The sequence below is a fragment of the Rhinoderma darwinii genome, chromosome 2, assembly GCF_050947455.1.
Source record: "Rhinoderma darwinii isolate aRhiDar2 chromosome 2, aRhiDar2.hap1, whole genome shotgun sequence".
In the NCBI taxonomy this organism is placed as follows: domain Eukaryota; kingdom Metazoa; phylum Chordata; class Amphibia; order Anura; family Rhinodermatidae; genus Rhinoderma; species Rhinoderma darwinii.
This window is the reverse complement of record NC_134688.1, coordinates 381,147,543-381,174,646: the sequence shown is the minus strand read 5'-3', so window position 1 is coordinate 381,174,646 and position 27,104 is coordinate 381,147,543. Positions and strand designations below refer to the sequence as shown.

Below are 27,104 nucleotides of genomic sequence, written 5' to 3'. Positions count from 1 at the left end.
CGTATCGGCGGTCATTAAGGGGTTAAAAGTAAAAGTCCAAGTGGGCGTGTATTATGTGCGTACATCGGGGCGTTTTTAATACTTTTACTAGCTGGGCGTTCTGATGAGAAGTATCATCCACTTCTCTTCAGAACGCCCAGCTTCTGACAGTGCAGATCTGTGACGTCACTCACAGGTCCTGCATCGTGACGGCCACATCGGCACCAGAGGCTACAGTTGATTCTGCAGCAGCATCAGCGTTTGCAGGTAAGTCGATGTAGCTACATTGACTTACCTGCTAACGCCGAGGCTGCTGCAGAATCAACTGAAGCCTCTGGTGCCGATGTGGCCGTCACGATGCAGGACCTGTGAGTGACGTCACAGATCTGCACTGTCAGATGCTGGGCGTTCTGAAGAGAAGAGGATGTTACTTCTCTTCAGAGCGCCCAGCTAGTAAAAGTATTAAAAACGCCCCGATGTACGCACATAATATACGCCCACTTGGACTTTTACTTTTAAACACACCCACTTGGACTTTTGCAAGCCTCATTTGCATAACTACAAAAATGGTCATAACTTGGCCAAAAATGCTCGTTTTTAAAAAATAAAAACGTTACTGTAATCTACATTGCAGCGCCTATCTGCTGCAATAGCAGATAGGGGTTGCAAAATCTGGTGACAGAGCCTCTTTAAAGAGGACCTGTCACTAGCTCCTACAAAGTGAGTTATTGGACTCCTGTGATTGTTGCGGTGTCTGAGTCCAGCGGTGTTTGTTGCTTACTTCTGCATCCCCCTGTTGCTGAGATATTGCCCCCTCTTTATTTATTAAACATTGTAAATAACCCGCTGGCAAGCCAAGTGGGTTTGGCCGAAAGCGATCCTCAATGGGTGGAGCTAGCAGGGAGCCTCTGACGCCGACCTATCAGCGTGAGGCCGTTTGCATCATCCGTTCCTAGGCCAGTGTCATCGTGTCAGTCTAATTTGTTTCATTAATAAAGAGGGGGTAATATCTCAGCAACAGGGGGACGTAGAAGTAAGCAACAAGCTGGACTCACAGAACAGCGGCAATCACATGAGTCTAGTAACTGACTTTTTGGAGCTAGTGACAGGTCCTCTTTAAACCAAACTAATCTCTCAGCGCCATCAACAGGATACAAGATACATCAGAGCCAAGCCATTTTTGGGCTTCTGAATCACACAAAATTGTGGAATAAATCTTGGGATTCCGGAACTAATAACTTTTTTATTTTTGCATCAATATGAGGTCTTGTTTTTTTTGAAGGACAAGTTGTAGTTTTCACGTGCACCATTTTGGAGTATGTGTACATTAGTTTTACATTCTACTGAATTTAACTTTAGAGGGTTTAGATGTGGCAGTAGTGTGGCTGTGTATTACAACCATCCTCCTGTAGTGCCTGCGTGATCACCTTGACGTAATAGTATGTCCAGGTGCCTTAACTGCTTAAGATGCGGGAAGGGGTTAACAGGGATTGTACAGGGGCTCACACAATGTACCAATGGTCATTGGGCCAGGCTCGCTGCTCTGTCCATTCACAGCCTGTATCCTGCTGCAGAAAAAAGATTGGTAGGTTCATCTGAAATTCAGAATGTTTAAACATCTAGCAGTTGTCGGCTGCCACAGATGTGGCATTAAATGTATTTTATTGCAACTAGATACTTCAAGGAGGACAACATAGTACAACTAGAGTACTCACCCTCTGATATACTTTTGTTGGAGCAATAGTCATGTTGCGCATATCTGATGGATTGCAATCGCTCATATTGGAGCAGCAGCTCGGTGGGATACCATGTTCATGAAAATAAATGCTGCTAGTCCAGTTGGTGTAGCTCTGAACTCCACAGCAACTCAACTGCAAACGAGGAGACAAATGGTAAGTATACCGTCCGCACACGGACACTATGTGATCATAGTGTTAAAAAACAAGAATGTGGAATGACAAATGCATCATAAAACAGATTCACTATGTATTCACTATTTCACGATGTATGTAACGCAACATTCCATTGCTGGAATTTCTACTATGATCTGAAAACAGTAGTAGTGCTTTTTATCTGCGCTGTTCTAATGTGTACAATAAATGACCAGCTTACGCTCTCCTACCTCATACTTTTTTATTTAATCACTTTTGTGTATATACAGATACACACACACACATATATATGTATGTGTACACACATTATATATAAATATATATATATCTTGTAACTTACACTTTTTTGAACATCATCAACTGCACGACTCCTTTCATCATTCCCATCGTAGTTCTGGATCGCTTCGGTGTAAGTTCTAAGAAAAGTGTCCTTGATCTATATAAAAGACAAGGGTATAACAATTAACATCAAATTTACATTTACAGTAGATGGCCTTTAAATGAATATTGACCAATGTTCTCCCATGATATACTCTCCCAATAGAGGGCGCCCTGCAGCACAGAAAGGAAAATATAGTATCAATATACAATAATGAGATGGTTTGGTCTATTGACTTCGGTGCTATTAGATAGTCAAGAGTACATATTACAGAGCTGCTCTGTCTGACCCTAGTAACACAGAGCACCATTATGTACCAATAATTACATATCTCAATCACGAGGAATGACTATAATAGCTAGTTCTGAGGGAATGATAAGCATATCTCCTGCTTTACCAAGAAAAGTACATTTTAAGTATCAGAACCATTTCTTCATCCATTGAGAATAAATATATTGTCCGTACAGTGCTACACAATATGTCGCCATCAGGACACAACAGGGAAAAGGTGAATTTGAACCCCAAAACTAAACCGGAAAAAAATGACATTTTTAAATTTTGGATGGAATTATCCATTGTTTTAGCGAACTGCTTCATACTTCAGGAATCTCATAGTATATAAGTCACCTTTTGTCCGGTCATTCTCTCTAAAGTATAATAATTGCGGTTGGTGCTTCTAGATTTTCCCTTTAAAAGAGAACCTGTCACTAGGTGATATAACTTTAAATGGTTTACTGACCTGAATAGCACGTTTTTGTTTTTTTTAACCTGCATATAGGCTCCCTATATGTTAATTTGCAGCAGTTACCCAACAAGGCGTGAACTACCCTCAAGCTGCCTTGCACAGATTGGTCAGCATCAGAGGCAGGGAAACTGGCTTCACCCCGTTGGCTAGCTACAGCAAATTAGCATTTTGGGAGATAGAACAACAATGGGCCATATCTCTGGAACTGGGGACCAGAAAAAAAACAAAAAACATAGCTGGAGTCAGGGAAAAAGGTGAGCTAACGAGTGACCGATCCTCTTTAACAACTAGATTCATCATCATGTATCTTGGAATTCATTTCCACCACATCGGCATTCATGCCCTGCTTTTTAGCAGCCAATAAGACGACCGATCGTAAATAGGGGGTTAAATACTGCTCTCTCACCGTGCACTCCTATGGGAAGTGTTTCTTTTATTTATCTATTATTTTTTTTAGGTGGAACACCCATTTTAAATGTTTATGGGGACTACAAACCTACACGCGATAACAATTTTCACTTACCTCATGTCGAAACACAAAGCCAGAGATTCCTGCAATCAGTTCAGCCAAGAATACCAAGGATAAAAACATTGCATACTGCAAGACACAAAGGATATTAAAATAAGGATTATATAATTTTGAAGAAAGAAATATCAGAATTTCACAGATCTGATTATATTCGAGGACCATTTGCCATACTTCTCCAACCATTCATATTGAATCCTGCACAATGTGTTTTTTTCTTTCTTGGCAGATACTCAAGGAATTGATAAAAAGAAAAAGAAAAAAACTTTGTGCCTCAGCCTAAAAGTAGCCATACTGTTTAGATACGCTTTTTCTGCCAACATCTATTTTTCTTCCAATTCCCCCACACACATGACCCCAACATGCCCAATCCTTCTTTCCTCCAACATCTGCTGAAATTGGTGGGTTTGGCCGACTCCTCTAATGTTCATGGGCACCGTAACTGGATTCCAACATGCCCAATCCATTGTTTCTTCATGAGATAAGAACTGCCAGAGGTGTTTGGCAGTCGCTTATCTTCTTCCTATTGAATTAAACATGCACGATCAGCTGATCAAAGCATGCATGTTTATGGGGTTTCAGGAGAGATCGCTATGTTCGGGTGAAAACGCTCTGCTTTATGGCTGGCTTTAGGCTATAAAAAAAGCTTCATCTTAATTTTTCAGCATCTCTCTATTGATTCTATGAGATGTAGGTCTAAAGTCTACTTCGTAATCAGCCACGCATGAAAATATCACAGCAGCTCCCACACAACGTACTCACAAAAGCTGCACAAATTAATTGGTCTATGAGCACTGGAAAAAAAAAACGCAGTACTCATGCTGTTCTGGCACACTATAAAAATATATTTCTCCTGGGAGCTGCACGACACAAAAAATAAATTAAAAATACTCGGAATACGATGGCTTTAGTATTCCCTGAGCATGAAGAGCTGTAAATTGTGCCTATACAGATTTCCTGACTGGATAACCATGAGGCCAAGTCTGAGATCCACAAAGCTGCAGAATTCTGCATTAGATCCTACGGTGCAATGTGTGGAATGGGAACAGCACCTACTAGTGGTCTGATGTATTTACAAAGGCACAAATGCTAATGATGCATTACTGCTGGTGAACTACAAATCTACTAGCCATGACTTCTTCACTTAATAGAAACTATATGTCATGACACTGCTAATGTTATATCAAATACTCAACAATATACATTATACAGAGTATTTCTTTTATTAAAGAGAAAAAAAACCTTTAATCTGTAAATCAGAATAAAGTCACTGCTTACAACAGCTTTTAATCTCACTCTGAAGTGCTGACATAGGCTGTTGGGATGTACTAATGGTCAATGCAATAGAATGTGTCAGAACCGCAACGAGAGGGCAAGAGCTGCGGTAAATGGTTCCGGCAGGGCAGTAGTGGAGATTTCACAATCCGGCAGGCCTGCAAGGGTAATATTGGATCTGTGTAGCTTGTAAAGAAAATGTTTTAGAATAATACAAATTTAAATAATAACATTATATTAGGAATCTGCTTAGAATACAATTCCCTCATATACCCTTTAAAGTGTATGTGCGCAAAATTCGATCTTCTTGCATACCATAGGGACAAGTTAGAACCAATGGCTCTGCCAGTCACTGCACTGGTTGCCAATACTCTTCAGAATTAAATTTAAACTTATTAGGCTGGGTTCACACGAGCACATTAACGTCCGTAATGGACGGACGTATTTCGGCCGGAAGTCCTGGACCGAACTTAGTGCAGGGAGCCGGGTTCCTAGCATCATAGTTATGTACGATGCTAGGAGTCCCTGCCTCGCTGCAGGACAACTGTCCCGTACTGTAAGCATATTTTCAGTATGGGACAGTAGTTCCACGGAGAGACAGGGGCTCCTAGCATCGTACATAACTATGATGCTAGGAGCCCAGCTCCCTGCACTGAGTTCGGTCCGGGACTTCTGGCCGAAATACGTCCGTCCCTTACGGACGTTAATGTGCTCGTGTGAACCCAGCCTAACTCTCAATCCACAAAGCTCTCCACAGTGCTGCACCTCCTTACATCTCCTCCCTCATCTCTGTCTACCACCCTACCCGGGCTCTACGTTCTGCCAACAACCTCAGATTAACATCCGCCATAATCCGAACTTCCCACTCCCGTCTCCAAGATTTTTCTCGTGCCGCATCAATTCACAACTTCCACAGTTTTAGACGTGCCTTGAAAACACATTTTTAGACAGGCCTATAACATTCCCTAATCGAACGCTTGTTCCCGATCATTGGCCCATGTAAATGGGCCTTGAGATCAACTGGCAAATCGAGCAAATATTTGTTTGCCAGCTGATCGCATATTTTATGTGGCTGTAAAAATCATTGTTGTCGGCAGCACATCTCCCTGTGTAAACGGGGAGTGCTGCCGACAGTGATGCAAACTGTATGGGGAAAAACTATCTCGGAGCCATACTGCACAACGCATTTGCTTGGATGGGAGGATGCTGTAATACTCTGCACAGAGTTGCGTAGTATGGAGCTGTGTAAGCGATGAAGGGGAAGTAACGCTCTCTTGCCTCTTGTAATAGCTGATCAGTGGGGTTGCCAATAGTTGGACCCCCACTGATCAGATATTGATGGCCTATCCTCAGGATACGCCAGCAATTTTAGTTCACCGGATAACTTCTTTAATAGGTAAAAGAGGGACAGACAGTGTCACAACTACACCTTAATGTATCTGTTCACAAACCTCTGTACTACTCAGAGACGGAAAAGAAAATATATGTGCCATTTTTTTGCATCACTTTTACTCAATAATATTGATTGCAGCAACTTTTTATTTTAATATGACTCCCCCCACTGCTTTATCTAACTGTGCCAAACATATATATGTAAAATGTATTGTACTAAACTGAGCTCTATTTTACATACGCCAAGCTGCAGATTTTTTCATAGTTCCTACGCAAATAACATCTCATTGACGGGGGCCTCAGAAGCAGACACCCTGTAATCAGCTGATCGGGGGACCCCTTTATGCATGAAGTGTGAAAATTTTAGGTCAGTCAGGAATTGACAGTGCGGCATTGAAGACACAACGAGAGAGATCCTGTGTGAGTCTTTTCCAAGCAAGTAAAATAGCTGCTGCTATAATAAAAAATGGCGGCAAATACAAAAAAACTGTCCTAGTTGGCCTCAGCAGACCAATTAGAATAAACATTTAATCTTTTCAGAGAGAACTGGTTCAATTGGGCAACAAGGTCATTTTTTTTTTCTTTGCGTAAGTTTAAATGCATGAGGCCTTAAGTGTATGGATGTCAAGAGGCAGATTAAAACTAGGGCTATAGTGACGGGAAACAAATTGACGTCATTTATCAGTGAAATTGAAGCCACATTCAAGCAGGTTTAACGCAAAGTTAAAAAAACATTAAAATATGGTAAACAGCCCAATTTATACTAAACAATCCAAAATGGAATCAAAGGAAATTAAATTGAGAGTCCTAAAGCTCCTTACCAGTTTCAGCATCCATGGGCTACCACGGCAAGTGGCAAAGCATCCAAAGAGTCCGAAGACAATGATTGTAGTTCCAGTTCCAATGAGGACATAGGGAGCATTGGTGGAGTTTTCAGCAATGAGAGAAATATATGTTCCTAATGTAAGTTTTCCCCACACTCCAACAGCTAGAAGAATGACTCCAGTAATCTGTAATATATAAAAATCAAAAACAAAATTGAAACAAACGTAAAATGCACTTCCCTCCTTAGAGGCAGAATCATTTTATCCAAAGAGTACCAAGACGTAGTTATTTTGTCATTTATGCCACCGGATCCATGGCCAGTGTGGACGACATCTGGTCCTTAAATCTCACATGCATTAAAAAGGTCTAGCAAAAAGGTAGTCCTTTGACATATGCTTGTATATACCAGAAAGCCATGCCTTCTGTCATGTCTGACAATGCCCTATGCTTCACACTTGAATGTTATGTCTAGTGTAAACCACGAGTGGTATTCTTTTAGTGCTCTTTGAATCCCTTTGTCATACACCGCCCCCTCAGGAACTGCACTAGGCATCCTTTTTTTTTAACCTTTTTTTTTTTACCTTTTTTTTGCTCCTTTAAATGGGTATTTCCATCGGAGACATACCTTCAGGATATACCATAATTATCATATAGCCCCTCCATTCTGGATTGCTGAACATATGTGGAGAGTAGGCCACACAGGCATACAACTCTCTCCACTGTGTTTATGGGCGTTATGAAATGCTCAGCTGTTTCCGTAACTCCCATAAACTACAATGGAGATAGCCATGTGAATATGAAGTCATGACTCCTCTTCTGGAATGCCAAACGGGAGAAGAGAACCCCCATTCTCCAGTTAGGTGGGAGTCCAAGAAGTGGAACCCTACCTATCAGACATTCATGGCATTTACTGTACATATGCTATAAAAGTCTCTAATAGGAATACGATTTTTAAATTTTATTGCGGCCCTCGGGAGCCGTATAAACTGACTATAAGGCCCTCGCATCCAAAAATTTTGTGCACCACTGCTTTACACCATCCGTTACCAGACAGAGCCCTTGTTGTCAAGGTATCTATGAAATGAATGTGTCCACGACCCTACTGCCACATCAGCCCTTTTGGCACATCTGACTGGCAAAAGGGGCTCAGAAGTGTTAATCGGCATATAGCCTTTGAGAATCAGTAGGTTACTTGGTGTGTGCAAGATGCACCCAATGACTTCACCTCGGTCGGGTAACTCATATGTGCTAACAATGGGGACTTTGTTTACGACAGATGCCCTTTAACAAGCAGTTTCTGGAAAAAGGAACATTCCTACCTCTTTTATGCTGTGCCTCTACTGAAAGCATTGACCTAGTTTTTACAGGCTGAACTCCAATAGAGCAGTGGACACATTATTTGAATTACCTTTGAGCCAAATACAAAGTAGAATATTACATTTAAAATGAAAACTATAATTAAAGGCATAGAAATAATTTCCATGACTAGAAATACTCCTTTGTCATGTACAATATAATATTCAGCTTCAGTCAATTCCTGCCTAGTGTTTCGATTTCATTTTTGTATTTATTTCTTGGTAACGTGACCAGAACATCTTCGAAGGACCTTAACTTTTTGCTCCTGTGTTGATTTTTATTTGATGTTTTGTCAGCCAGTGTCTTGCCTAGTGCTCGTATACAATGTACTTATAAGCTTTCACTTCTCATCGTTACATGATCTTTGTTTTGCCCTTGAAAAAGGCTGAATGTTCAGAATTACAAAATTAAAAATCTGCTGAACAAATTTGGGTGTTGGGGTATCATTAATCACATAGATCATAGTATAAGCTCCAAACAAGATACATGTTAAATGTTATTAAACTGTAGTCAACTCAGCAGGTGCCAAATTATCAAAAATATCTACAAAAGAGCAGCAGACACTGCAGCTATAGATAGACCAATAGGATACGGGGGTACAATAAATAACCTAAAAGGTGGCCAAACACATGAAGTAACTGTTGGTCGAACTCTCAAATCGGCTGACAGCCATTTCTTCTGTCCCCACCATAAACATGCATGCTTTGTCTTATGTGTACGAGTACCTTAAACTATCAAAAATATGGATAAAATTTAAGATAAAACAAGAACAAAGGTAGCCACAGTGGCCCCATTACACTGACTGCCCCTTAAATTTGCAGCCACAGTGGCCCCAGACCAAAATGCTATAAATACCATACCTCCCTCGTCGCTGTCCTTTCCATAGGAAGTTACCAAGAGCGGCCCATCAGAGGCTGCTCACATTAACTCCCTTATCACAGGAGGAAGTCCCAGCAGCACGATCTATGGCAGCACTATCTAGAGGTACTGTATGTAACCCCCAGGGGTGGTAAGTGTACCACAGCTTGGGAACCTATGACCAAGCTAAAAAGATGCAATTGCAAATTACTATGTAATAAAAAAAAAAACTTCGAGGGCAAGGTTCACACTTGTGTTATTTTTTTTTCACACATTTTTACAAGTACTAAAGTTCTAGTTTTAATAGACATAGGTATGTTTTTGCATTTTCCCACCTCTGGTGCATTCAGTGATAAGCGAGTATTGGGGGAAAAAAAAAAAAAAAGTCCTACTTTTCATATATTATTACCTGGAAATTTATTTTTTTCACTGCCACAGGATTACAGACTTAATGGAGCATACACAAACAGTGTGGCCATAAAACAGTAATTACCATCCTGTACGAACCTAGAAGCAGTGTTTGCTGTGGTTTATGTTAAGCAGACTCTATGGAGTCACAAGGCCTCACGTGCTGGGTGCCAGAAGGATGGAGGGATAGGAATTACCCCACGTTACCTCTACCTTCTGCTGTGTTGGTACTATAAACACTTCCTGAGGTATACGAGCACCATGGAATACTAACAAGAAACGTGTATAGGTGTAAACAGGTCACCGAAGTATTTCTTGCACCATACATTTACTGTATATCTACAGCAGGAAGACTATACACAGGTTATCTGAATATTCCTTCCAGGCTCTGTTGGAAGTGATTACACAATGGTGTTTGCCATGTAAGCAGTTCTCTGCAACCGGCTATTAAGCCTGGATCCTCATCTCACCTGATTTATACTATAGCTTGCCACTACTGTGCCAAACCCTGAAAACCTGGGCTGTGTTTAAAGTGGTCCTGCCATCATACTATGTTGCCCTGTTTGAGGACTGATAGTTATTTCTGCTGTATTCATAACTATCCCCTCAGCAGTGATTAATGGTTGCCATTTATAAAGCCAGATACAAGGCAGCCTGTCAGTCACTTCTGAGAGGAGCGGGGAGATGTGGGAGTAGCGCTTCACTTATAAATACAGACTCCTATCAGTCCACTGTATTATTTGCTAGCCGCCATTAGCCAAGCCGCACAATATTTTCTATTGCCGTTTGGGCTGACGTGTCCCCAAACTATGCGCCTCTTAAACAGGGCAGCATGGTAGGATAACATATCCGCATGTTCACTTGTGTAGTGCTTCACAAGTTTGGACTGGGTGTAGCATCTAAAGGCTATATACAGTTTACTTGTATATTGGATACTGCCACAGAGAACTAAAAACACAGAGCTCTGGTGCAGGAATTCCCCCTCCCTTTGAGACAAAAATACACAAGCTGACTACCAATAACTGTGCATAGTATTAAGGACCCCTTCACGTCATGTTCTTTTTTAACTTTTGATGGAAGGCTGCAAAGTACCCCACTGTATAGCGCGGTGCCCGGGGAAGCTCCTGACGTCACTGTCCATATATAGACCGTGAAGTCAGCAGCTTTACAATGCCAAAGTCGCTGGGCAGAGAATCCGAAGCGCTCTGCCATGGAACTCTGGCCCAGCGACATCAGGAGCTTCCCCAGTGCCGGAATACCCGGGCTTCAGTCCTGTGGAAGTTTTCCAACATATACTTTTAACAAATGTTGTACTGCCGTATCCATCGGCTCTCCTGTTAAAAAACACATACCGCATGGTATATGTTTTCTTCCGGGATCCCCTCTGGATTGAACAGCGTAGTCTACTGCGCTATTTCAGCTTTCGAAAAAAAAAGTATGCTGACATATACCAGCCCAACGGTGGCCAAAAGGCTTCACGTTTATGCGCTACGATAAACGTGATATGAAGGGAGACTATAACTGCAGTACAGCACTGGTAAAGTGCGCTACACAACTTAGGATGCTGTTTGTTGCTCATGGTTTTTGTCAGAGTGTAACAAGTTGGACAGGAACATTTTTTTTCTCTCTAATCCTACTGAGAATGTAATTGGCATAATCAGGGCTGATAGAATGGCTGCTTGTAGGTACGTAGGTCGGTTGCGCATCACTTTTTGACATTTTTGACATGACATGGAGTTAAGCCACACTTAATATTTGAAGGCAAACAGCCTATTATACTGTAGATATGATCGAGTGATATACTTGATTTTATGTAATGGACCGGTCATGAGTTTGCCAAACAGCATGTGGCAGATTCCCCAAACACATGGAAGAAGGTTCTCTGGTCAGATAAGACTAAAATTTAACTTTTTCGCCATCATGGGAAATGCAAACCCAACACTTCCCATCACCCCAAGAACATCATTCCCACAGTGAAGCGTGGTGGCAGCATCATACTATGGGGATGCTTCTCACCGGCAGGGACTGGAAAACTGGTCAGGATTTAAGGAAAGATGGATGGCAGTAAATACAAAGCAATTCTTGAAAAAACAAAACCTTTCAGTCTGCCAGAGATTGGAAACTGGGATTGCGGTTCACCTTCCAGCAGGAAAGTGACCCTAAACATACTATTAAAGCTACACTGGAGTAGTTAAAATGGGGAAACACTTAAAATGTCTCAGAATGGCTCAGAATGAGTCAAAGCCCAGATGTCAATCCAATTGATAATAGTGGCATAACTTGAAGACTGATGTGCACCAACACAACCCATCTACCTTGGAGTTGGAGCAGATTTGCCTGAAAGAATCTGCAAAAATCCCAGTGTCTAGATGTGCTAAGGTAAAAGAAACATACAAGTTGTAGAGTCCATGGCTGCAGGCCATCAGGTTTACTCACCTACCGACACCCGCAGCCATGGATCAGTGAGCGCTGGTCCACATCTCCTTCATAGGAGACGCCAGCGCTCACTTCCGCTCCGGTCCGCTGTGCCCCGTATGCGCATGCGCTTGTGCCCGGTCTTAAAGAGCCAGCGCGCACATGAAAACAATAATCATCAACTCACATGATTTACTGGACTATAAGAAGGGTGCTGCCCTTCTGATCCTTGCCTGAGCGTTGTTAGTGTTTTCCAAGTCTGTCTTGCAAATGGTCCCTTAGTGTTTCCCGTTCAAGTTGTTACCCGTGCCCTATTACCTGTTCCTGTATCCTGTGTGTTCTTGATCCTGTGCCTACTAGTGTTGGAGTCGTGTCTACTGCACCTGCTGTCGTTTGCCGCGTCCTGTGTCATCCGCCATGTCCAGTGTCATCTTCCGCGTCCAGCGTGATTCGCCACGTCTGGCGCAACCTGCGGCACCTGCTGTCATCCGCCACGTCTGGCGTAACCTGCTGCACCCACCTCTATCCGTGCCAGAGCTGCGGCCACTGTCTGGACTATCCAGGTACCCTAGTGCGGGACTTTGTATTACTGGGGTGCTCTGTTTGGCCAGCTGCCACCCCGCTACGGCGGTGCGGGCTAGTGGGTCTACATACCCACAAACCGTGACAGAAGTCTTTGGGGTATCTGTAATTACAGCAAAAGGGGGCACCACAAAGTACCGTATGTGCCACCTTTATTCACATTAAAGTTCTGTGTATTTGGTCTGAACTCTTGTTCGTGCCGCAGTAAAAAAAAAATCTATTTCAATTTGAGGTTATAAAGAATATAACAGGAAAAAACAATAAAGAGGGAAGGGGTAATACTTTTTCAAGGCACTGTATCTTTATGAACTCTCTGCCAGTGATATGGTTTTGATCCTAGTACCAAGTTCTAGACATTCCATGACATCCTTGGTGTTAGTAGTGCACAAAAGTTTTTGCCAACATTTAGAGAGATACATGCAGGGGTCCAGAGCCACTGGTTGGGGGAACATTGGCCTATAAGATTATACAATTAGAACATAAAAAAAAAAGTAAAGATTTCCCACACCGTAAAGCAAAGGCGTGTTATAATCTGAATGATGTTCCCATTGAAGATTATTTATAATATTTTTTTTTACATTTTCAGCTGATTATTGGTCATTGCTACCATTGTGTAGGGAGAATGCTATGGATACAAGAATTTGCACTTTGGACTGCTAAAACTTGTCTGTATTGTCTGAATTATTGCCACATCTATGCACCCTCCAGCTATAGTAAAAATTAACCACTTTATCACCTTCATGTTCCCAACAAGGCCCCAAATGATCCAGAAGATGTGAATCATCCATGGAGTAATTTACAGGGGAGTTTCATACAGTACACATAAAGGTATAAGTAACAGAGCTCCAAGAAAATGAACATACAAGGAACCTTGACAATGCAGAATGTCAACACCATTTTTATTTAACCACACTTTTTATTTTTTTTAACTGGCGCAACTAACTTGATAAATGGATCACAGTTTGAGACTGCTGACTTTGGAAAACTGTACCAGAGAAAAGCCATTCAACCTTCCAAGGATAATAGAACGTAGACAAGCAGAATAACAAATATCAAAGCATCTGCTTTTCCAATTAGACTTCCTACATGGACATAATAATATGTTTATATTACAAGTAATTTCCAAGTACAAACATTAACAAAGAAAGTCATGGAGGCGAATTATATTCTTAAAGGGGTTTTCCGGTACAATTATAAATGATGGTCTATCCTTAGGGTAGGTCATTAATATCTGATCGGTGGAGGTCTAACTATCGGCACCCCAACGATCAGCTGAATTAAGGAGTCACAGCATTTGTTGCCGCATCATCCTTCTAGCTTACCAGTCACAGTGCCGCACATATCCGTAGTGGCGTCACTTGAATGGGACCAGACTTACAATTCCAAGCACAGCCGCTACGGATATGTACGACTACGTGCCAGGTAAACATTAGGAGGCCACAGAGTTCATTGCCGCAGCCCCTAAAGTCAGCTGATCATAGGAGTGCCAGGAGTCAGATGCCCCCCAACGCCCAAAATCGCCTCCCATTGATTTTAATGGGAGGCGGGTTTTTCCCGCAATCGGTAAAAAACACTCATGGGAATAAAGTGGCATGCCGTTTCTTCGGGCACTTCCGTCTCTGACCTCCCATTGACATCAATGGGAGGCAGAGATCACGTTTTTCGGAGCTCAACGGCCGCGGGCGAAAAATGCTGCAAAAAATGCGGCAAAAGTTCTGCCGGCAGGTCAAAATCTACCTCAAACATCCTGAAGGAATTTTGAGGCAGATTTTTCCGCCTGCGCAAAAAAAGAAAAGAAAAAAGTGGCACAGGGACTTCAAAATTTAGTTGTTCATCCCGAACGCCAGATTTTCTAGCTTATTTATGCCAAAAAAAGGGGAATATATTAATAAATCTCCCCCAGTGAGCTTCAAATCCCTTACTGAATATGGATATACAGCTACAATTGAACTCAATGGGAGGAATTTAGCGTTTTATAAGTCAGTCTTAATCTAAAAAGCGCTGAAGATGCGCCTAATTTATTAGGATGCGTTCGACTCTTAATAAATTAGGCAGATCCCTGACCATGCAAGTCCCAGAAGTCAGATCTATGGATTTGCGCTGTAGTTATGGCAATTACGGGCATAAATGATACAAATTTGTTGGGCCGTGGATGGCCCCGCCCTCCCACTAAGCCCCACTCACTTGTGTGAAAAGCTGCAAAGACAACGTAAAAGATTACAGAGCATTGCGGCACACCAACAGGCAGGTTCGTATAGACTGTTTTACACCTAGACAAACTTTGAAGTAAGTAAATTCACGCGTTATGACTAATTGTCTTACTTTACATGACATTGCTTTTAAAGATTTCACAACCAAAGTGTCCCATAACAAACCTGTCAGGCAATTTCACAAGTAGGGGGAATAGGTCTCTCTCCAATGCAGCTGTCATCTGCTTAAAGCACGGAGTCCCACTTTAGGAAGGAAGCAATGAAACACAAATCCTTCACACCATGTTAAATTTGACTTCCACTCCGCACCTGCTAAAGGAATCACACTACAATTCTTCTTTTCCTTTACACCTCCGGGTCAGGGTTTTCTGTACTAATTTCCTTCCTCTGTATCTCTGTGGGTCCGCTGCTACTCTTCTTCATACCTAAAGCTGGCCATAAATACAACAATAATAATCTACCATAGTCTGGACGGCTCATTGGATACGGTAGAATTATTTCTTTCTAGATTACAATAGCGGCAGTATTGACTAGCAAAGTCAACAGATCAACTAAGAATTTACTGCATGAAGCAGTGGACAAAAAAACCGCAAAATCCCCCAACAGATCAATCCATGTTACAAAAATAATTCACGCAAACCTAACTCGAATAGTAGGATGCATTTCTTTTTTACCCTGCAGTTATACCAGGACAATAAAAATTAATGGTGGGTCGTCCTTCTGTGTTGCTCTGACCGGATGACTTGACTGTATGCCGAAAAGGCAAGAACCAGGCCATGCATGGTTTCCCCAGTGCAGATAACACACAACCACTAGGCACCTCTGGGAGAATATTTATAACTATGATGAATTCTCCATTCCCCAATTTACGGCAACAAACTAATTTCTCAGAGTTAACCCTTGTGCCTGGGGACCTCCTTTGACTGGTCCACCATCCCTCCCAACAACGATGTGGCCTGTAGGGCAGTTGGTAAACAGTGAAGTTAAGTTCAAAGTACTTTTTATCTGTTTATTAAAAAGGGTTAGGCCCCATGCACACGAACGTGTTTTTGCGTCCGCAATTCCCCCGCAAATCCACGGGAGGATTGCGGACCCATTCATTTCTATGGGCCCATACACACTATCCGTATTTTCACGGGTCTCCGCATGTCCGCAAATCCGTGCCGCAGAAACTCAGGACATGTCTTATTACGGCCGGCAAATTCGATGCGGACATGCCCATAGAAGTCAATGGGCCCGTGGAAAATGCGGGTACACCTCCGTGTGTCAACCGCAGTTTGCGGAAGTGTTGCTAGGCGACGACCAGGAATGAGTTCTGTCGTCATCCTGTTTTACCTAGGCTTTTTTTTTTTTATCCGCATTTTGTGGATTACATACGGATGAACTGCGGATTACATACGGATGAACTGCGGAGGACATTTCACGGAACACGGTCCTGGAATTTGCGGACCAGAAAAACACTACGGTCGTGTGCATGAGGCTTTATACAGGATTACAAAAACTGCAGTTTTTTTTCTCCCTAAAACAGCGCCACATTTGTCCACAGGTTTTGTGTGATATTGCAGCTCAGCTCCATTCCTTTCAATGGAGCAGAGCTGCAATACCAGACAACCCATGGACAGGTGTGGTGATGTTTCTCTAAGAAAGCAGCCATGTTTTTCTAATTCTTTTCAACCCCTTTAAATGTCATGAAATGGAACGATCAAGCTAGAAATTGCCATTTACTAAGCTGCTTTGATATAATCTTCAGTAGTATGAAATGCTGGCATGAAAAACTAAACCAGAACGGGTTTAGGATAGAGATCAAGAATGATCGTGTGGTCACAGGGACACTTCCAATCGCACAATAAGGAAAATAGGCATGGTATTGTATAACAGACGGATAAGTATGTAGACATTTAGCTTGTTATAACCGCAGCTGTAATGTGGTCTACAAACTGGCTTTTTCTGTAGGAAATCCATCCTGGAGGCCAAATTACAGGCTGCCGTGTGTACAAAATGCACCGTCGTTACTAAAGAGCGATAAACATAATGAGATTCTAAAGAGAAACACGCCATGAATCAGCTTCCTAGATCAAAACATTCATTTGCATTGCAGCCAGATTTTAATGGTTGTTCACATCGTGTTTTGAGTCTACGTTTAGCGTATAAGTTTAACGCCTGCGCTACAAACTTAGACAAATTTATGCCATTCTAATGCCTTTGTGTACTTTTTTGACGTATACGTTAAACATATAGGCATATATTTGCATCCCTCTGTGTCCGTTCAACATATACGTTAAATATTCAAACATCTTTTTTTCTTTTCCCAAAAAGGTAATTTTTTTTTAGATATTTAACATATGTATGCAAACAAAGCATTACGTCCGTATACATCACCCACTGACTATAATATAATATATATACACACACACACACACACGTGTGTATATACACAGACACATTTTATATATATATATATATATATATATACACATATATACACACACACACACACAGATACACACACACACACACACACAATTAAAGGCGGTCCAACATTTTTAAGAGTATACTCTCTTGCACAGTGTTTGGCCCGTTAAAGTCAAAAGATTCACTAAAGATTTGAATACTTTTCAAACCGGGCCTAAGCTAGTTAAAAACGAAGATTTCCTGCAGACAGAAATCTTCTGCAACAAATCTCTTGACAGGTCACAAGGTATAAAATACAACATATACGTTTCGTTTTGAAAAAAAAATTATGGTGTCAGGAGAAAGTTTTTGGTAACAACTTTTACAGAAAGCATGTGTTGAAGAATCAGTTTTCCAGCTGGGTGCTTGGGTGGACTCATATTATAAGGGCTGACAATGAGGGTGATGATGCCATCGAATAGTCAATAGCAAGTTAAAGTTAGAACATAATCAGCAAATTAGTAACCTAGCTCGAGCAGAGCACCAAAAGGAACACTTCAAGCAAAAGTTATACACGGAATTATGCCTAGCACAGGGCATGGCAATGACAGGGATTGTCTTTTAGTGTTCTTTGATGCCATGTGTAATGCACGCCTCCTCAGGCATAATACAGTGTATCGGTTTTGCTTGTAATGTTTCTGAAGAACAACATATCCTATTTTGCACAGCATGAACACCATCCCTCTTCTCCTTTTATTATTTCATTCTATTTTTATGGAAATACAAACAACCCCAGAAAACTTCATAAATCCATTAAAGGGTTTTTTCCATAACCAGCATTTATCACTTATCCACAGGATAGGTGATAAATGATGTATAAATATCTGATCAGCGTGGGTCCAACCGCTGGGACCTCCACCGATCATGAGAACAGGCTTACCTTTCTATACCTCGGAACGCCACATAAATGGTGCGGTAGGGCGCATGCTGGGCCACCGCCCCCTTCATTTCTATGGGGTTGCTGAAGATAGCACTCGTATGATGCAACTTGAGGAGATCTTGCTAGGATTAAATAAATCTTATCTCACCAATAGCAACTTCTGAAAAAATTGTGCCCACAGAGCTGTGCTTATATGAAGATCAATGTTTGCATCACAAACATTCATTCATCACTTTGTAGAATAGAACTTCTGTTTCTAAACCAGAATACTATGGCTGGATGGTTCACGAAGAGCCTATGCTTGTACGCCGCTCAGTAGACGGAGGTGCTGCAGGTCATCAGATATGGCAGTGCTGGCCGGTTTCCACATTTAGACCTGATACACATGTTTATTTAGGAAGTATTCTTAGCTGCTTATTACGAGTCACTTCTGCAGAAAGCTGGGTCCAGATAAGAAAGTGCTGAATGTAGGAGGGAAGTAGCCGCACAGAAAAATGCACAGGAGACAAAATATATTGACATCTTCTATCATAGGAACATTGTGTAACTCTATTTCCTATTATTGTTTCTACCAGAAAAATGGCATTAGTTCAAAGAGAGTGTATCCTGGGCTATGTTGGCATCCATCTTTCTTTCCCATCTGAGTACAGCATAAACAAAAAGGAATATAATAAATAAAGCGGCAAAAGATAGTGATCTAATATGCTGGGTATATCCCATCCAAAGCTCAGACTAAATATTTTCTTAGCTTTTTACGGATTTTTTTTTAGCGGAGGAGTATATATTTGCTCCATTTAATACTAAATAGGCTGAAAAATATTTAGTGCGAATGAATATATATATATATATATATATACACACACACACACATAGATATACACACACATAGATATACACACACACACACACACACACACACACACACATACATAAAGCGCCCCCAAGTAAAGTAAATTGTAAAAAGGGTGCTATGTGAACTTGTTCTTAATCCAGGGTCCAAATATACAAACTATGAAGAAATCGCAGCAGTCCCATAAGTTTCAAAATGCCAAGAATGGTTTATTAATGCATAAAAGTTACAGGGCCTTTGTGTATTTTCTAAGTTTCCATGTCACTATCGTCCTGTTCTGTAGAGATCACTTCTCAGCCATCATCTCATTATCATCACAGGCAGGATTACAATGACAGGTAACACCTCTATGTAAAGCCCACAGGATCCACCATTGACAATAGATGATGTCACAGCTGCCCTCCCTGGATAGTGACCTCTGCACTGGTCACAGAGCAGGCCTAAAAGACACTCCTATAGAAGTAAATGAATCTTCTCCAGACTATGGTTTCCTATGATCCCATGTGGTTGCTGTAAAGCATATCTCTGAATGTCATGAACAGAGAAGAGCAGCTGCTCAGGCAAGATGGCTTCCCCCATAATTGTTTACTTTACAGGAACAATGAAAATGGGAAAGCTCTGTTCACATTAGAATCATGGAGTCATGACAACTATGCCAAATTATATTATTATTATTGTTGTTGTTTTTTTAAACTTATAATGGGATCTTTCAGGTTTCAAGTATTTCCGATGGCAGGAATAGCACTGCAGACTGAATCCAAATACGGTAGCCCAATAACAAATGTAAACAAAGTCTTAGGCTATGTTGACACTGGCGTGATGGCTTCCAATTATAGCAAAAGCCATGATACTGTGCTGGAACCATTGTACGACCGACTAGCCACATTGACTTATAACGGGGGTCTGTCCGGGTTCCATTGTTTTGATGGCAAGAATAACGCTGCATTTCTGCTATTCTTGCCAACAAAAGTAATGGATCCCCAACATTGGTGTCAGAGCTGGGAATGCATTGCACAATTTTTCACCTACGCTGAAATTTTTACCTTTCCCCATGACAAGCATCTTTTAGCAGGTAGAAATCATTTATCCATGTGTACAGGGATAGGTACATTGTCAGGTTCCAAGGAAAATCAGGGTTTTGTGGAAATTAGAACCCTGTCTTTAAGAGCTGGAATGGAGAGCCGCTAACAAGCAGCAGCTTTGGATCTGGTGGACTCGAGCGATCCATGTATTACATAGTTGGCAATTCATCCGAAGGGACGTATGTAATACTACATTTCCCCTTCAGCAGCCGCATAGCCAATGGCTTCCCATGGCAAAATCAGCTGCTTGCTGGGGGTGTAAGATGCAGGACGCTCGTGACAATCGGCTGATCACTGCTTTGTCTTTGATTTGAATAGAGGTTGCCTTTGTGCGGCGACCTCTACAATGGAGAGTGACTGCACACAAAAGGTCAATGCTGGCTGAAATAGAACATCTATGTAGATATTCATAATGGAGGTTACAAATCCATATCATGCTTTAAGGTATACATGTAAAATACTAGTAAGCTTTGCAATTAAATTTTTTTATGCTGCAAAACCAAGAAAAAAAATTAAAAATTTATATGCAAATTTAATTGAAACTATGTCTAGTTTCCTACAAGTACTTGCCATACATGAATATGGAAAGCGATATTAGCATGAAACTCCAAAGGGAGGACATTAGGCGTAAAGGGCAGACGCGCATAAAAAGCTGAATGCCCTAAATAGCTATTAATCAAAATAATCACTTTTTCCATTGCTCCGTCTCTTCAAATCATCCATCTCATTTGCTTCGCGTTCTCCATTCACCAATCAATACATTTTAATCATACTTTCACATGGGCAAGGAAAAGGTTACTATTTGTGAAAGATCCAAAAACGGGATCCATTAAATCATTAGCGAATTAGATTGAGAAGAACAGCTTAGAGTAATTTTAACTAAGAACAGTACGTAGTTTGAGAACATATATGTAACTTTTTTCACCATTTAAAAAATAATATATGACTAGCCACAACTGCTCACAAATAAAAACTTTATTTATATGGCGCCAATATATTCGGTTTCACATTACAAATAGAGAACATACAAAATTAGTACAATCATTTAGGAGATTCCCCACTAACTCAAATAATACCAGAGAGATCGCTTATACTGGTCTTGCACATATATCTTCCCATGTGATCTCTAGGCCTCAACAGATCCCATATGGAATTAGCACATACATCACAAAACACTCCTTTGATCCTTATAATAATCTCTATATAGGCCAACATATTCCCCATCACTTTACATTTCAGACGGAACATGTACAGACAATAATCAGACATTACATAGTGACTAAACTAATTTACAATTCAAATGAGAGGAGTGAGGACCCTGCTCACAAGACCTTACAATCTATGAGGAAATAAGGGAGACACAAAATGTAAAAAGTGCTTGTTAAGTACAATGGTCCAGCCATCTTTTATACACATAGATTCACCAGTCAGTCTCTGAATATGCACATATATGAAGTGCATTAAGTTGCAAGGGGTCTGGGGGATACTGTATGAAGGGGTCAGGTTCTGGTGACTAGTGTATTAGGGGGGCAAAGGAAAGAAGTTAGATTAAGGAAGGTCTAAAAAGGCGTGTTTTCAGGGCTCACTTTAACGGTGGATGTTGGGAATAATCTGATTGTCCGGTGTAGCGCATTCCCGAGGACTGGTGCAGCACAAGAAAAATCTTGGCGACGGGAGTGGGAGGTTCAGATTATGGAGGATGTTAATCTAAGGTCGTTGGCAGAACATGGAGCCCGAGTAGGGTGGTAGACTGAGAAGGAGGAGATGTAAGGAGGTTTAGCACTGTGGAGAGTTTTGTCGGTGAGATGAGTAAATTTAAATTGTATTCTAAAGTGAATGGGCAACCAGTGCAGCCACGGGCACAGGGTCGAGGCAATGGTGTAGCGGTTGGTCAGAAAGATGTGCCAGGCTGCCGCATTCAGTATAGATTGGAGAGTAGAGTTTAGTGAGGGAAAGGCCGATTAGTAATGAGTTACAGTAGTCAAGACGAGAATGGATCAGAGCGACAATAAGAGCTTTGGCTGTTTCCAAAGAAGAAAAGGGCAGATTCTGGAGATGTTATTGAGGTGCAGGTGACAGCAGTGTGCAAGTGATTGAATATAAAGAGTAAAGGAAAAGATCGGAGTAAAAAATAACCCCATGACAGCGGGCGTGCTGCGTAGGAGTCATCGTAGTACCACACACCGAGATGGAGACATCAGGTTTAGGTAGGTTAGTAGATGGTGGGAACACAAGAAGCTCAGTTTTTCAAAGATTAATTTCAGATAGAGAGAGGACCTGATGTTAGAGACAGCGGACAGACAATCACTGGTGTTTTGTATTAGAGTAGGTTTGAGGTCATGGGAAGAGGCATATAATTGGGAGTCATCAGCATAGAGATGGTATTGGTAGCGAAATCTATTCATAGTTTGTCCAATAGGGACTATGTATAAAGACAAGAGAAGAGGACCGATCCCTGAGGGACCCTGACAGAAAGGGGAAGTGGAGAAGAAATTTTTGACTGCGTTCTGGCCTTAGGCCTCCTGCACACTTCCGACACGGTTTTCACGGCCGTTTTTGACGGATCCGTGTGTCCGTTTTATCGGCCGTGTGCAATCCCGTGTGCACTCCGTGTTTCCGTTTCCGTGCGCCGAGCATGGTACTGTCCAGGGTGCTGAAAGAGTTAATGGGCTGCACTGATCGGCGGTAACTCTTTCAGCACCCTGGACAGTACCATGCTCGGTGCGCGGAAAATACAATTTTAATGTAATAAAAATTTTTTTTAAAAAAAGTTCTTACTTACATTCCTCCTGTCCGGCCTCCAGCGATGACGTTCAATCCATGTCGCCGCTGCAGCCAATCACAGGCTGTAGTGGCGGTCACGCACATCAGAAGGCCGGCCTCCAGTGAGGACGCTTCATCCCACGTGACCGCATCTGCAGCCAATCACAGGCAGCAGCGGCCTCTGCAGCCAATCACAGGCAGCAGCGGCCTCTGCAGCCAATCACAGGCAGCAGCGGCCTCTGCAGCCAATCACAGGCAGCAGCAGCCTCTGCAGCCAATCACAGGCAGCAGCAGCCTCTGCAGCCAATCACAGGCAGCAGCAGCCTCTGCAGCCAATCACAGGCAGCAGCAGCCTCTGCAGCCAATCACAGGCAGCAGCAGCCTCTGCAGCCAATCACAGGCTGCCGCGTCACAAAAGAAGGTCGGACTGGAGGAAGAAGAGGGACTCGTCACCAAGACAACGACCGGGTAAGTATGAAATGCTTTTTATTTTATTTTTAATCAGCAGCCTCTTTTCTCTATCAGTTATTGATAGAGACAAGTGGATGCAGATTAGTGTAATATTTTTCTAATGTTTTTCTGCCCACCCGGCGGTTGCTAGGCAACGGCTCCGTCACAAACGGACGGCACACGGATGCCTTCCTTGTGCCTTCAGTTTTTTTGACGGCCCCATTAACTTGCATGGGCCTCACGGTCACGGAATCCCGGTCCAAAGTAGGACATGCTCTACTTTAGATCGTAACGGAGCAACGGACCGTCAAAAAAACTGTAATGTGCATGGCCCATTGAAATGAATGGGTCCAGGGTGCTATCAGTGACAAAAAATGGATAGCACCCTGAAGGAAAAAACTGAAGTGTGCATGAGGCCTTAGAGTAGGAACCAACTCCCCTTTTCTCTCCATCATTGCTCATTCTACCATAATGTCTAGTCAATACAGATCAATGGTAAGAGGGATGACCAGCACTTTATAAAATGGCCAGCCCGGCTTCAAAGTAACCACTTAATTAAACTAGATTTTCTCTTTAGGGCTTTTATGAAGTACTATTTTTTTTTTAGCATGTTCACTAAATATGCATAAAAGTCAGATCACGGGGGGCCCGAATGCCTTGACCCCGACTGATCCAGATAATAAGGTTGCATGTCCCTGGCAAAGACGTGGCATTGCATGCATTGTCACTCGATTATAGTCTATGGAATATATGGAAGCAGCCAAGTGAGCCGGAAACACATTAATTCATGCAAAGCCAGAAAAACTTCATGATCAGCTAACAAATTGTATTTTTTTTTCAAATTTACAAAAATCAATACATGAAACAAATTATAATTTTGTATTCATGACAATCTCATCCTGTACTACATAATTTAGCTCCAATACCTAATGTACAACATGAATGCAAAGATTAGCCCTAACAACTCACCTTGAATACGGAGTGACAAAATAAGCGTGCCTGTGCACTTTACAGAATAGAATATATGCAGATACATGACTGTCTGCAGCCCGCATCTAAAACGACAGTGTTTAACATTATTACCGCTCCCAATCAATGGCGTAAGATTAAAACGTGTTAGACTGACAAGTTTTCTAAAATCACACAAAAGGGGTTAAATGAGGTCATGCAGTTAATGAACTGTAAAAATGCCAATATCATGGCTAAAAGGAAAGTTAGGGTTGATTTAGCACATAAAGACTTTCATGTAGGGAAGCAGAAATGGAGGGACTGTTGAGAATAGCAGAAGAATCATCAATAACCTTCCATTAATGATGGTACGACAGTCACAGCTGAAAATTAAGAGGAACCCGAAAAGGCTGAGGCTACACACCGACAGTCATTTTTTACTATAGTTGTAGTCCATAAGAACATATTGCGGAGTAGTTTCCAATCAAGTGGCTGCTTTAATTTTCCAAAGGGCCTCTGAAAATTGACAGGTGGAATCGGTTTGGTTGCCATGGGCAACTACTCCTCTTTTTATTTGCACCAGTTTTGATATATCTCCTCCATGGAGTACTGAGCAATTGCATGTCAATTTTCACTCAACGGTCTAGAATCAAACGGTTTATAAGAAAGACACGGGGTGAATAAGTGTCATACGCAAGTTGTGAGCAAGTCATATGACGGCAATTATCATGGAGTAATTGCTATCGAGGCTGCCTCATGACTAAAACTTGTGTGTAATCCCAGCCAAAGGAAAGTTAGAGACAAAAATGATAGGATTGTACATTATTAGGACTTGCCTGTTTTGCTTCATACAGCAGCATTGAAAGCTGCATGTAAAAACGGCAATTATGTTTTTTAAATACGATGAATCTTTCCCATAAGACCGTTCTAGGAAATGGTTCCTAGAATGGTTTTATAAAAAACAGACAATAAAAACACTGCGTTAACATGTGGTTCTTCATCTGCGGTTCTGCTACATGCTACACTACAATGCAATTAAGACGGAGGCGGGTGTGAGGCACTGCATGTTTTGAGGCATGGTACCACCATATGACAGATATTCTTCTCTAGAAGCAATGCTTCGAAGGGAGAAGGTCTCTCGAATACAGCAACTGATGGAAAATTGCCCAATATTTTTCTGTGGGATTCATATAAAGATCAGGTAGAGTAGGGCCCCATAGATTCTATAGGTGATGTATTAGGATGCCATACAACTCAGAGGTTGTACGACGTGCTAATATGGTTCTGTGCATGAACCCTAAAGGCCCTTTTACATGGGCCAATTATCGGGCGTTCATATGGACGTTCGTACCCGATCATTGCCCAGGGCAACGATCAAACAATCGCTTGTTCATCGACTGATCATATAGTTTATTTGGCTTGAAATATTATCGTTGACAGCAGCACATCTCCCTGTGTAAAGAGGGAGATGTGCTGCCGACATGATGGTAATGTATGAAGATGAATGATCGTAGTAACGATGGATCGTCCCAATGCATTGCTCCTTCTGAAAGGAGCAAACGAGCGCCGATCAACGAGGCATCTCGTTTATCGGCTCTCGTTTACACGGGAACCCTTATTCTGGGATAATCCAAGTGCCATAAAGTTCACAAGATACAGCTCTGCTTCATAAATATATTACTGCTAATGTAATGGGACTTCTGGTACATAATGTTTTTTTGGATATCTATAGCAGGACATAAAATTTTATTGTGACTGAAAATCAAAAGCAGTCGTTTTCTTTCCAATAATAATAATGTTCTTTGTAGGATAATATAGCCACACTAATGTTAACTGCTATTATCTCAAAGTGCCACATAAGAAATGGTGTCCGATATATGGCCAAACAATCTCTAGTCCATGTTTTTTTTTTTCACTGTCTGGACATGAGCACATACTGATAGTAGTCACATTATGGTAACTGTGGAAGGCACCAGGTACTCACCATGAAAAAAAAAATGAATGCCATGTCACCACCATAATCAAAAAGACAATGAATTAATTAATTTACTTTTGCTAATTAAACTTTTTAATCTTTCCAAATAAAGTAATCAATACTTTTCAGCTAATTAATTATTCTACAGAATCCAAAACCAATATTTCTGTTCTATAAGGTAAATGTGTCAATTTTGAAGAAAAAGACAAAAACAAAGAAGGTTGATTTGGAAAAAGAAGAAGTTTTGATAAATACAGTTAGGGCTTATTTAGACGAATGTGATATACGTCCGTGCAACGCGCGTGATTTTCACGCGCCTCGCACGGACCTATGTTAGTCAATGGGGCCGTTCAGACAGTCCGTGATTTTTACGCAGCGTGTGTCCGCTGCGTAAAACTCACGACATTTCTGTTTACAAACATACAAACAGTGTCATAATGATGGCGGCTGCGCGAAAATCACGCAGCCACGCATCATACGCTGCGGACACACGGAGCTGTTAAGTACCTTTTGCGCGCGCAAAACGCACACGCTCGTGTAAATCCGGCCTTAATGATATATTTTGAAACTGTGTTAGTAGACATAGTAATGTTTGTGATATATAAAAAAAATAAATGGAAGGATGGTTACGAATGATTGTTACGTCCGGGACAATGTTCCATGCTTTATCCACCCCTGCTAGCAAATTTTCATGATAGTTGCACAAAACGATGACAAAACGTGTGTCCCAGTGTCGAATCTTCAGGAATGGTCAGAAACATGGCACATTTTAAAAAGGTCGCACAAACTTTTTCTTTTAATGTTTTTGCATTTTATTTTATTTATTTTTACACTATATTAACATTTTCTAATGGTTAGAAAAT

The 27,104-nt window shown here is 41.5% G+C and overlaps 1 protein-coding gene across 1 annotated transcript in view; it reads right to left on the bottom strand.

Moving 5' to 3' along the window:
- Positions 1-27,104, bottom strand: part of TSPAN7 (tetraspanin 7) — a 112,340-nt gene that overhangs the window by 15,541 nt on the left and 69,695 nt on the right. Inside the window, exons 2-5 of the mRNA XM_075853957.1 lie at positions 7,010-7,198; positions 3,519-3,593; positions 2,212-2,307; positions 1,695-1,850 (exon numbers count right to left, since the gene is read on the bottom strand). Coding sequence (XP_075710072.1) covers positions 1,695-1,850; positions 2,212-2,307; positions 3,519-3,593; positions 7,010-7,198 — 516 coding nt within the window. The remainder of the gene's footprint in view (positions 1-1,694; positions 1,851-2,211; positions 2,308-3,518; positions 3,594-7,009; positions 7,199-27,104) is intronic.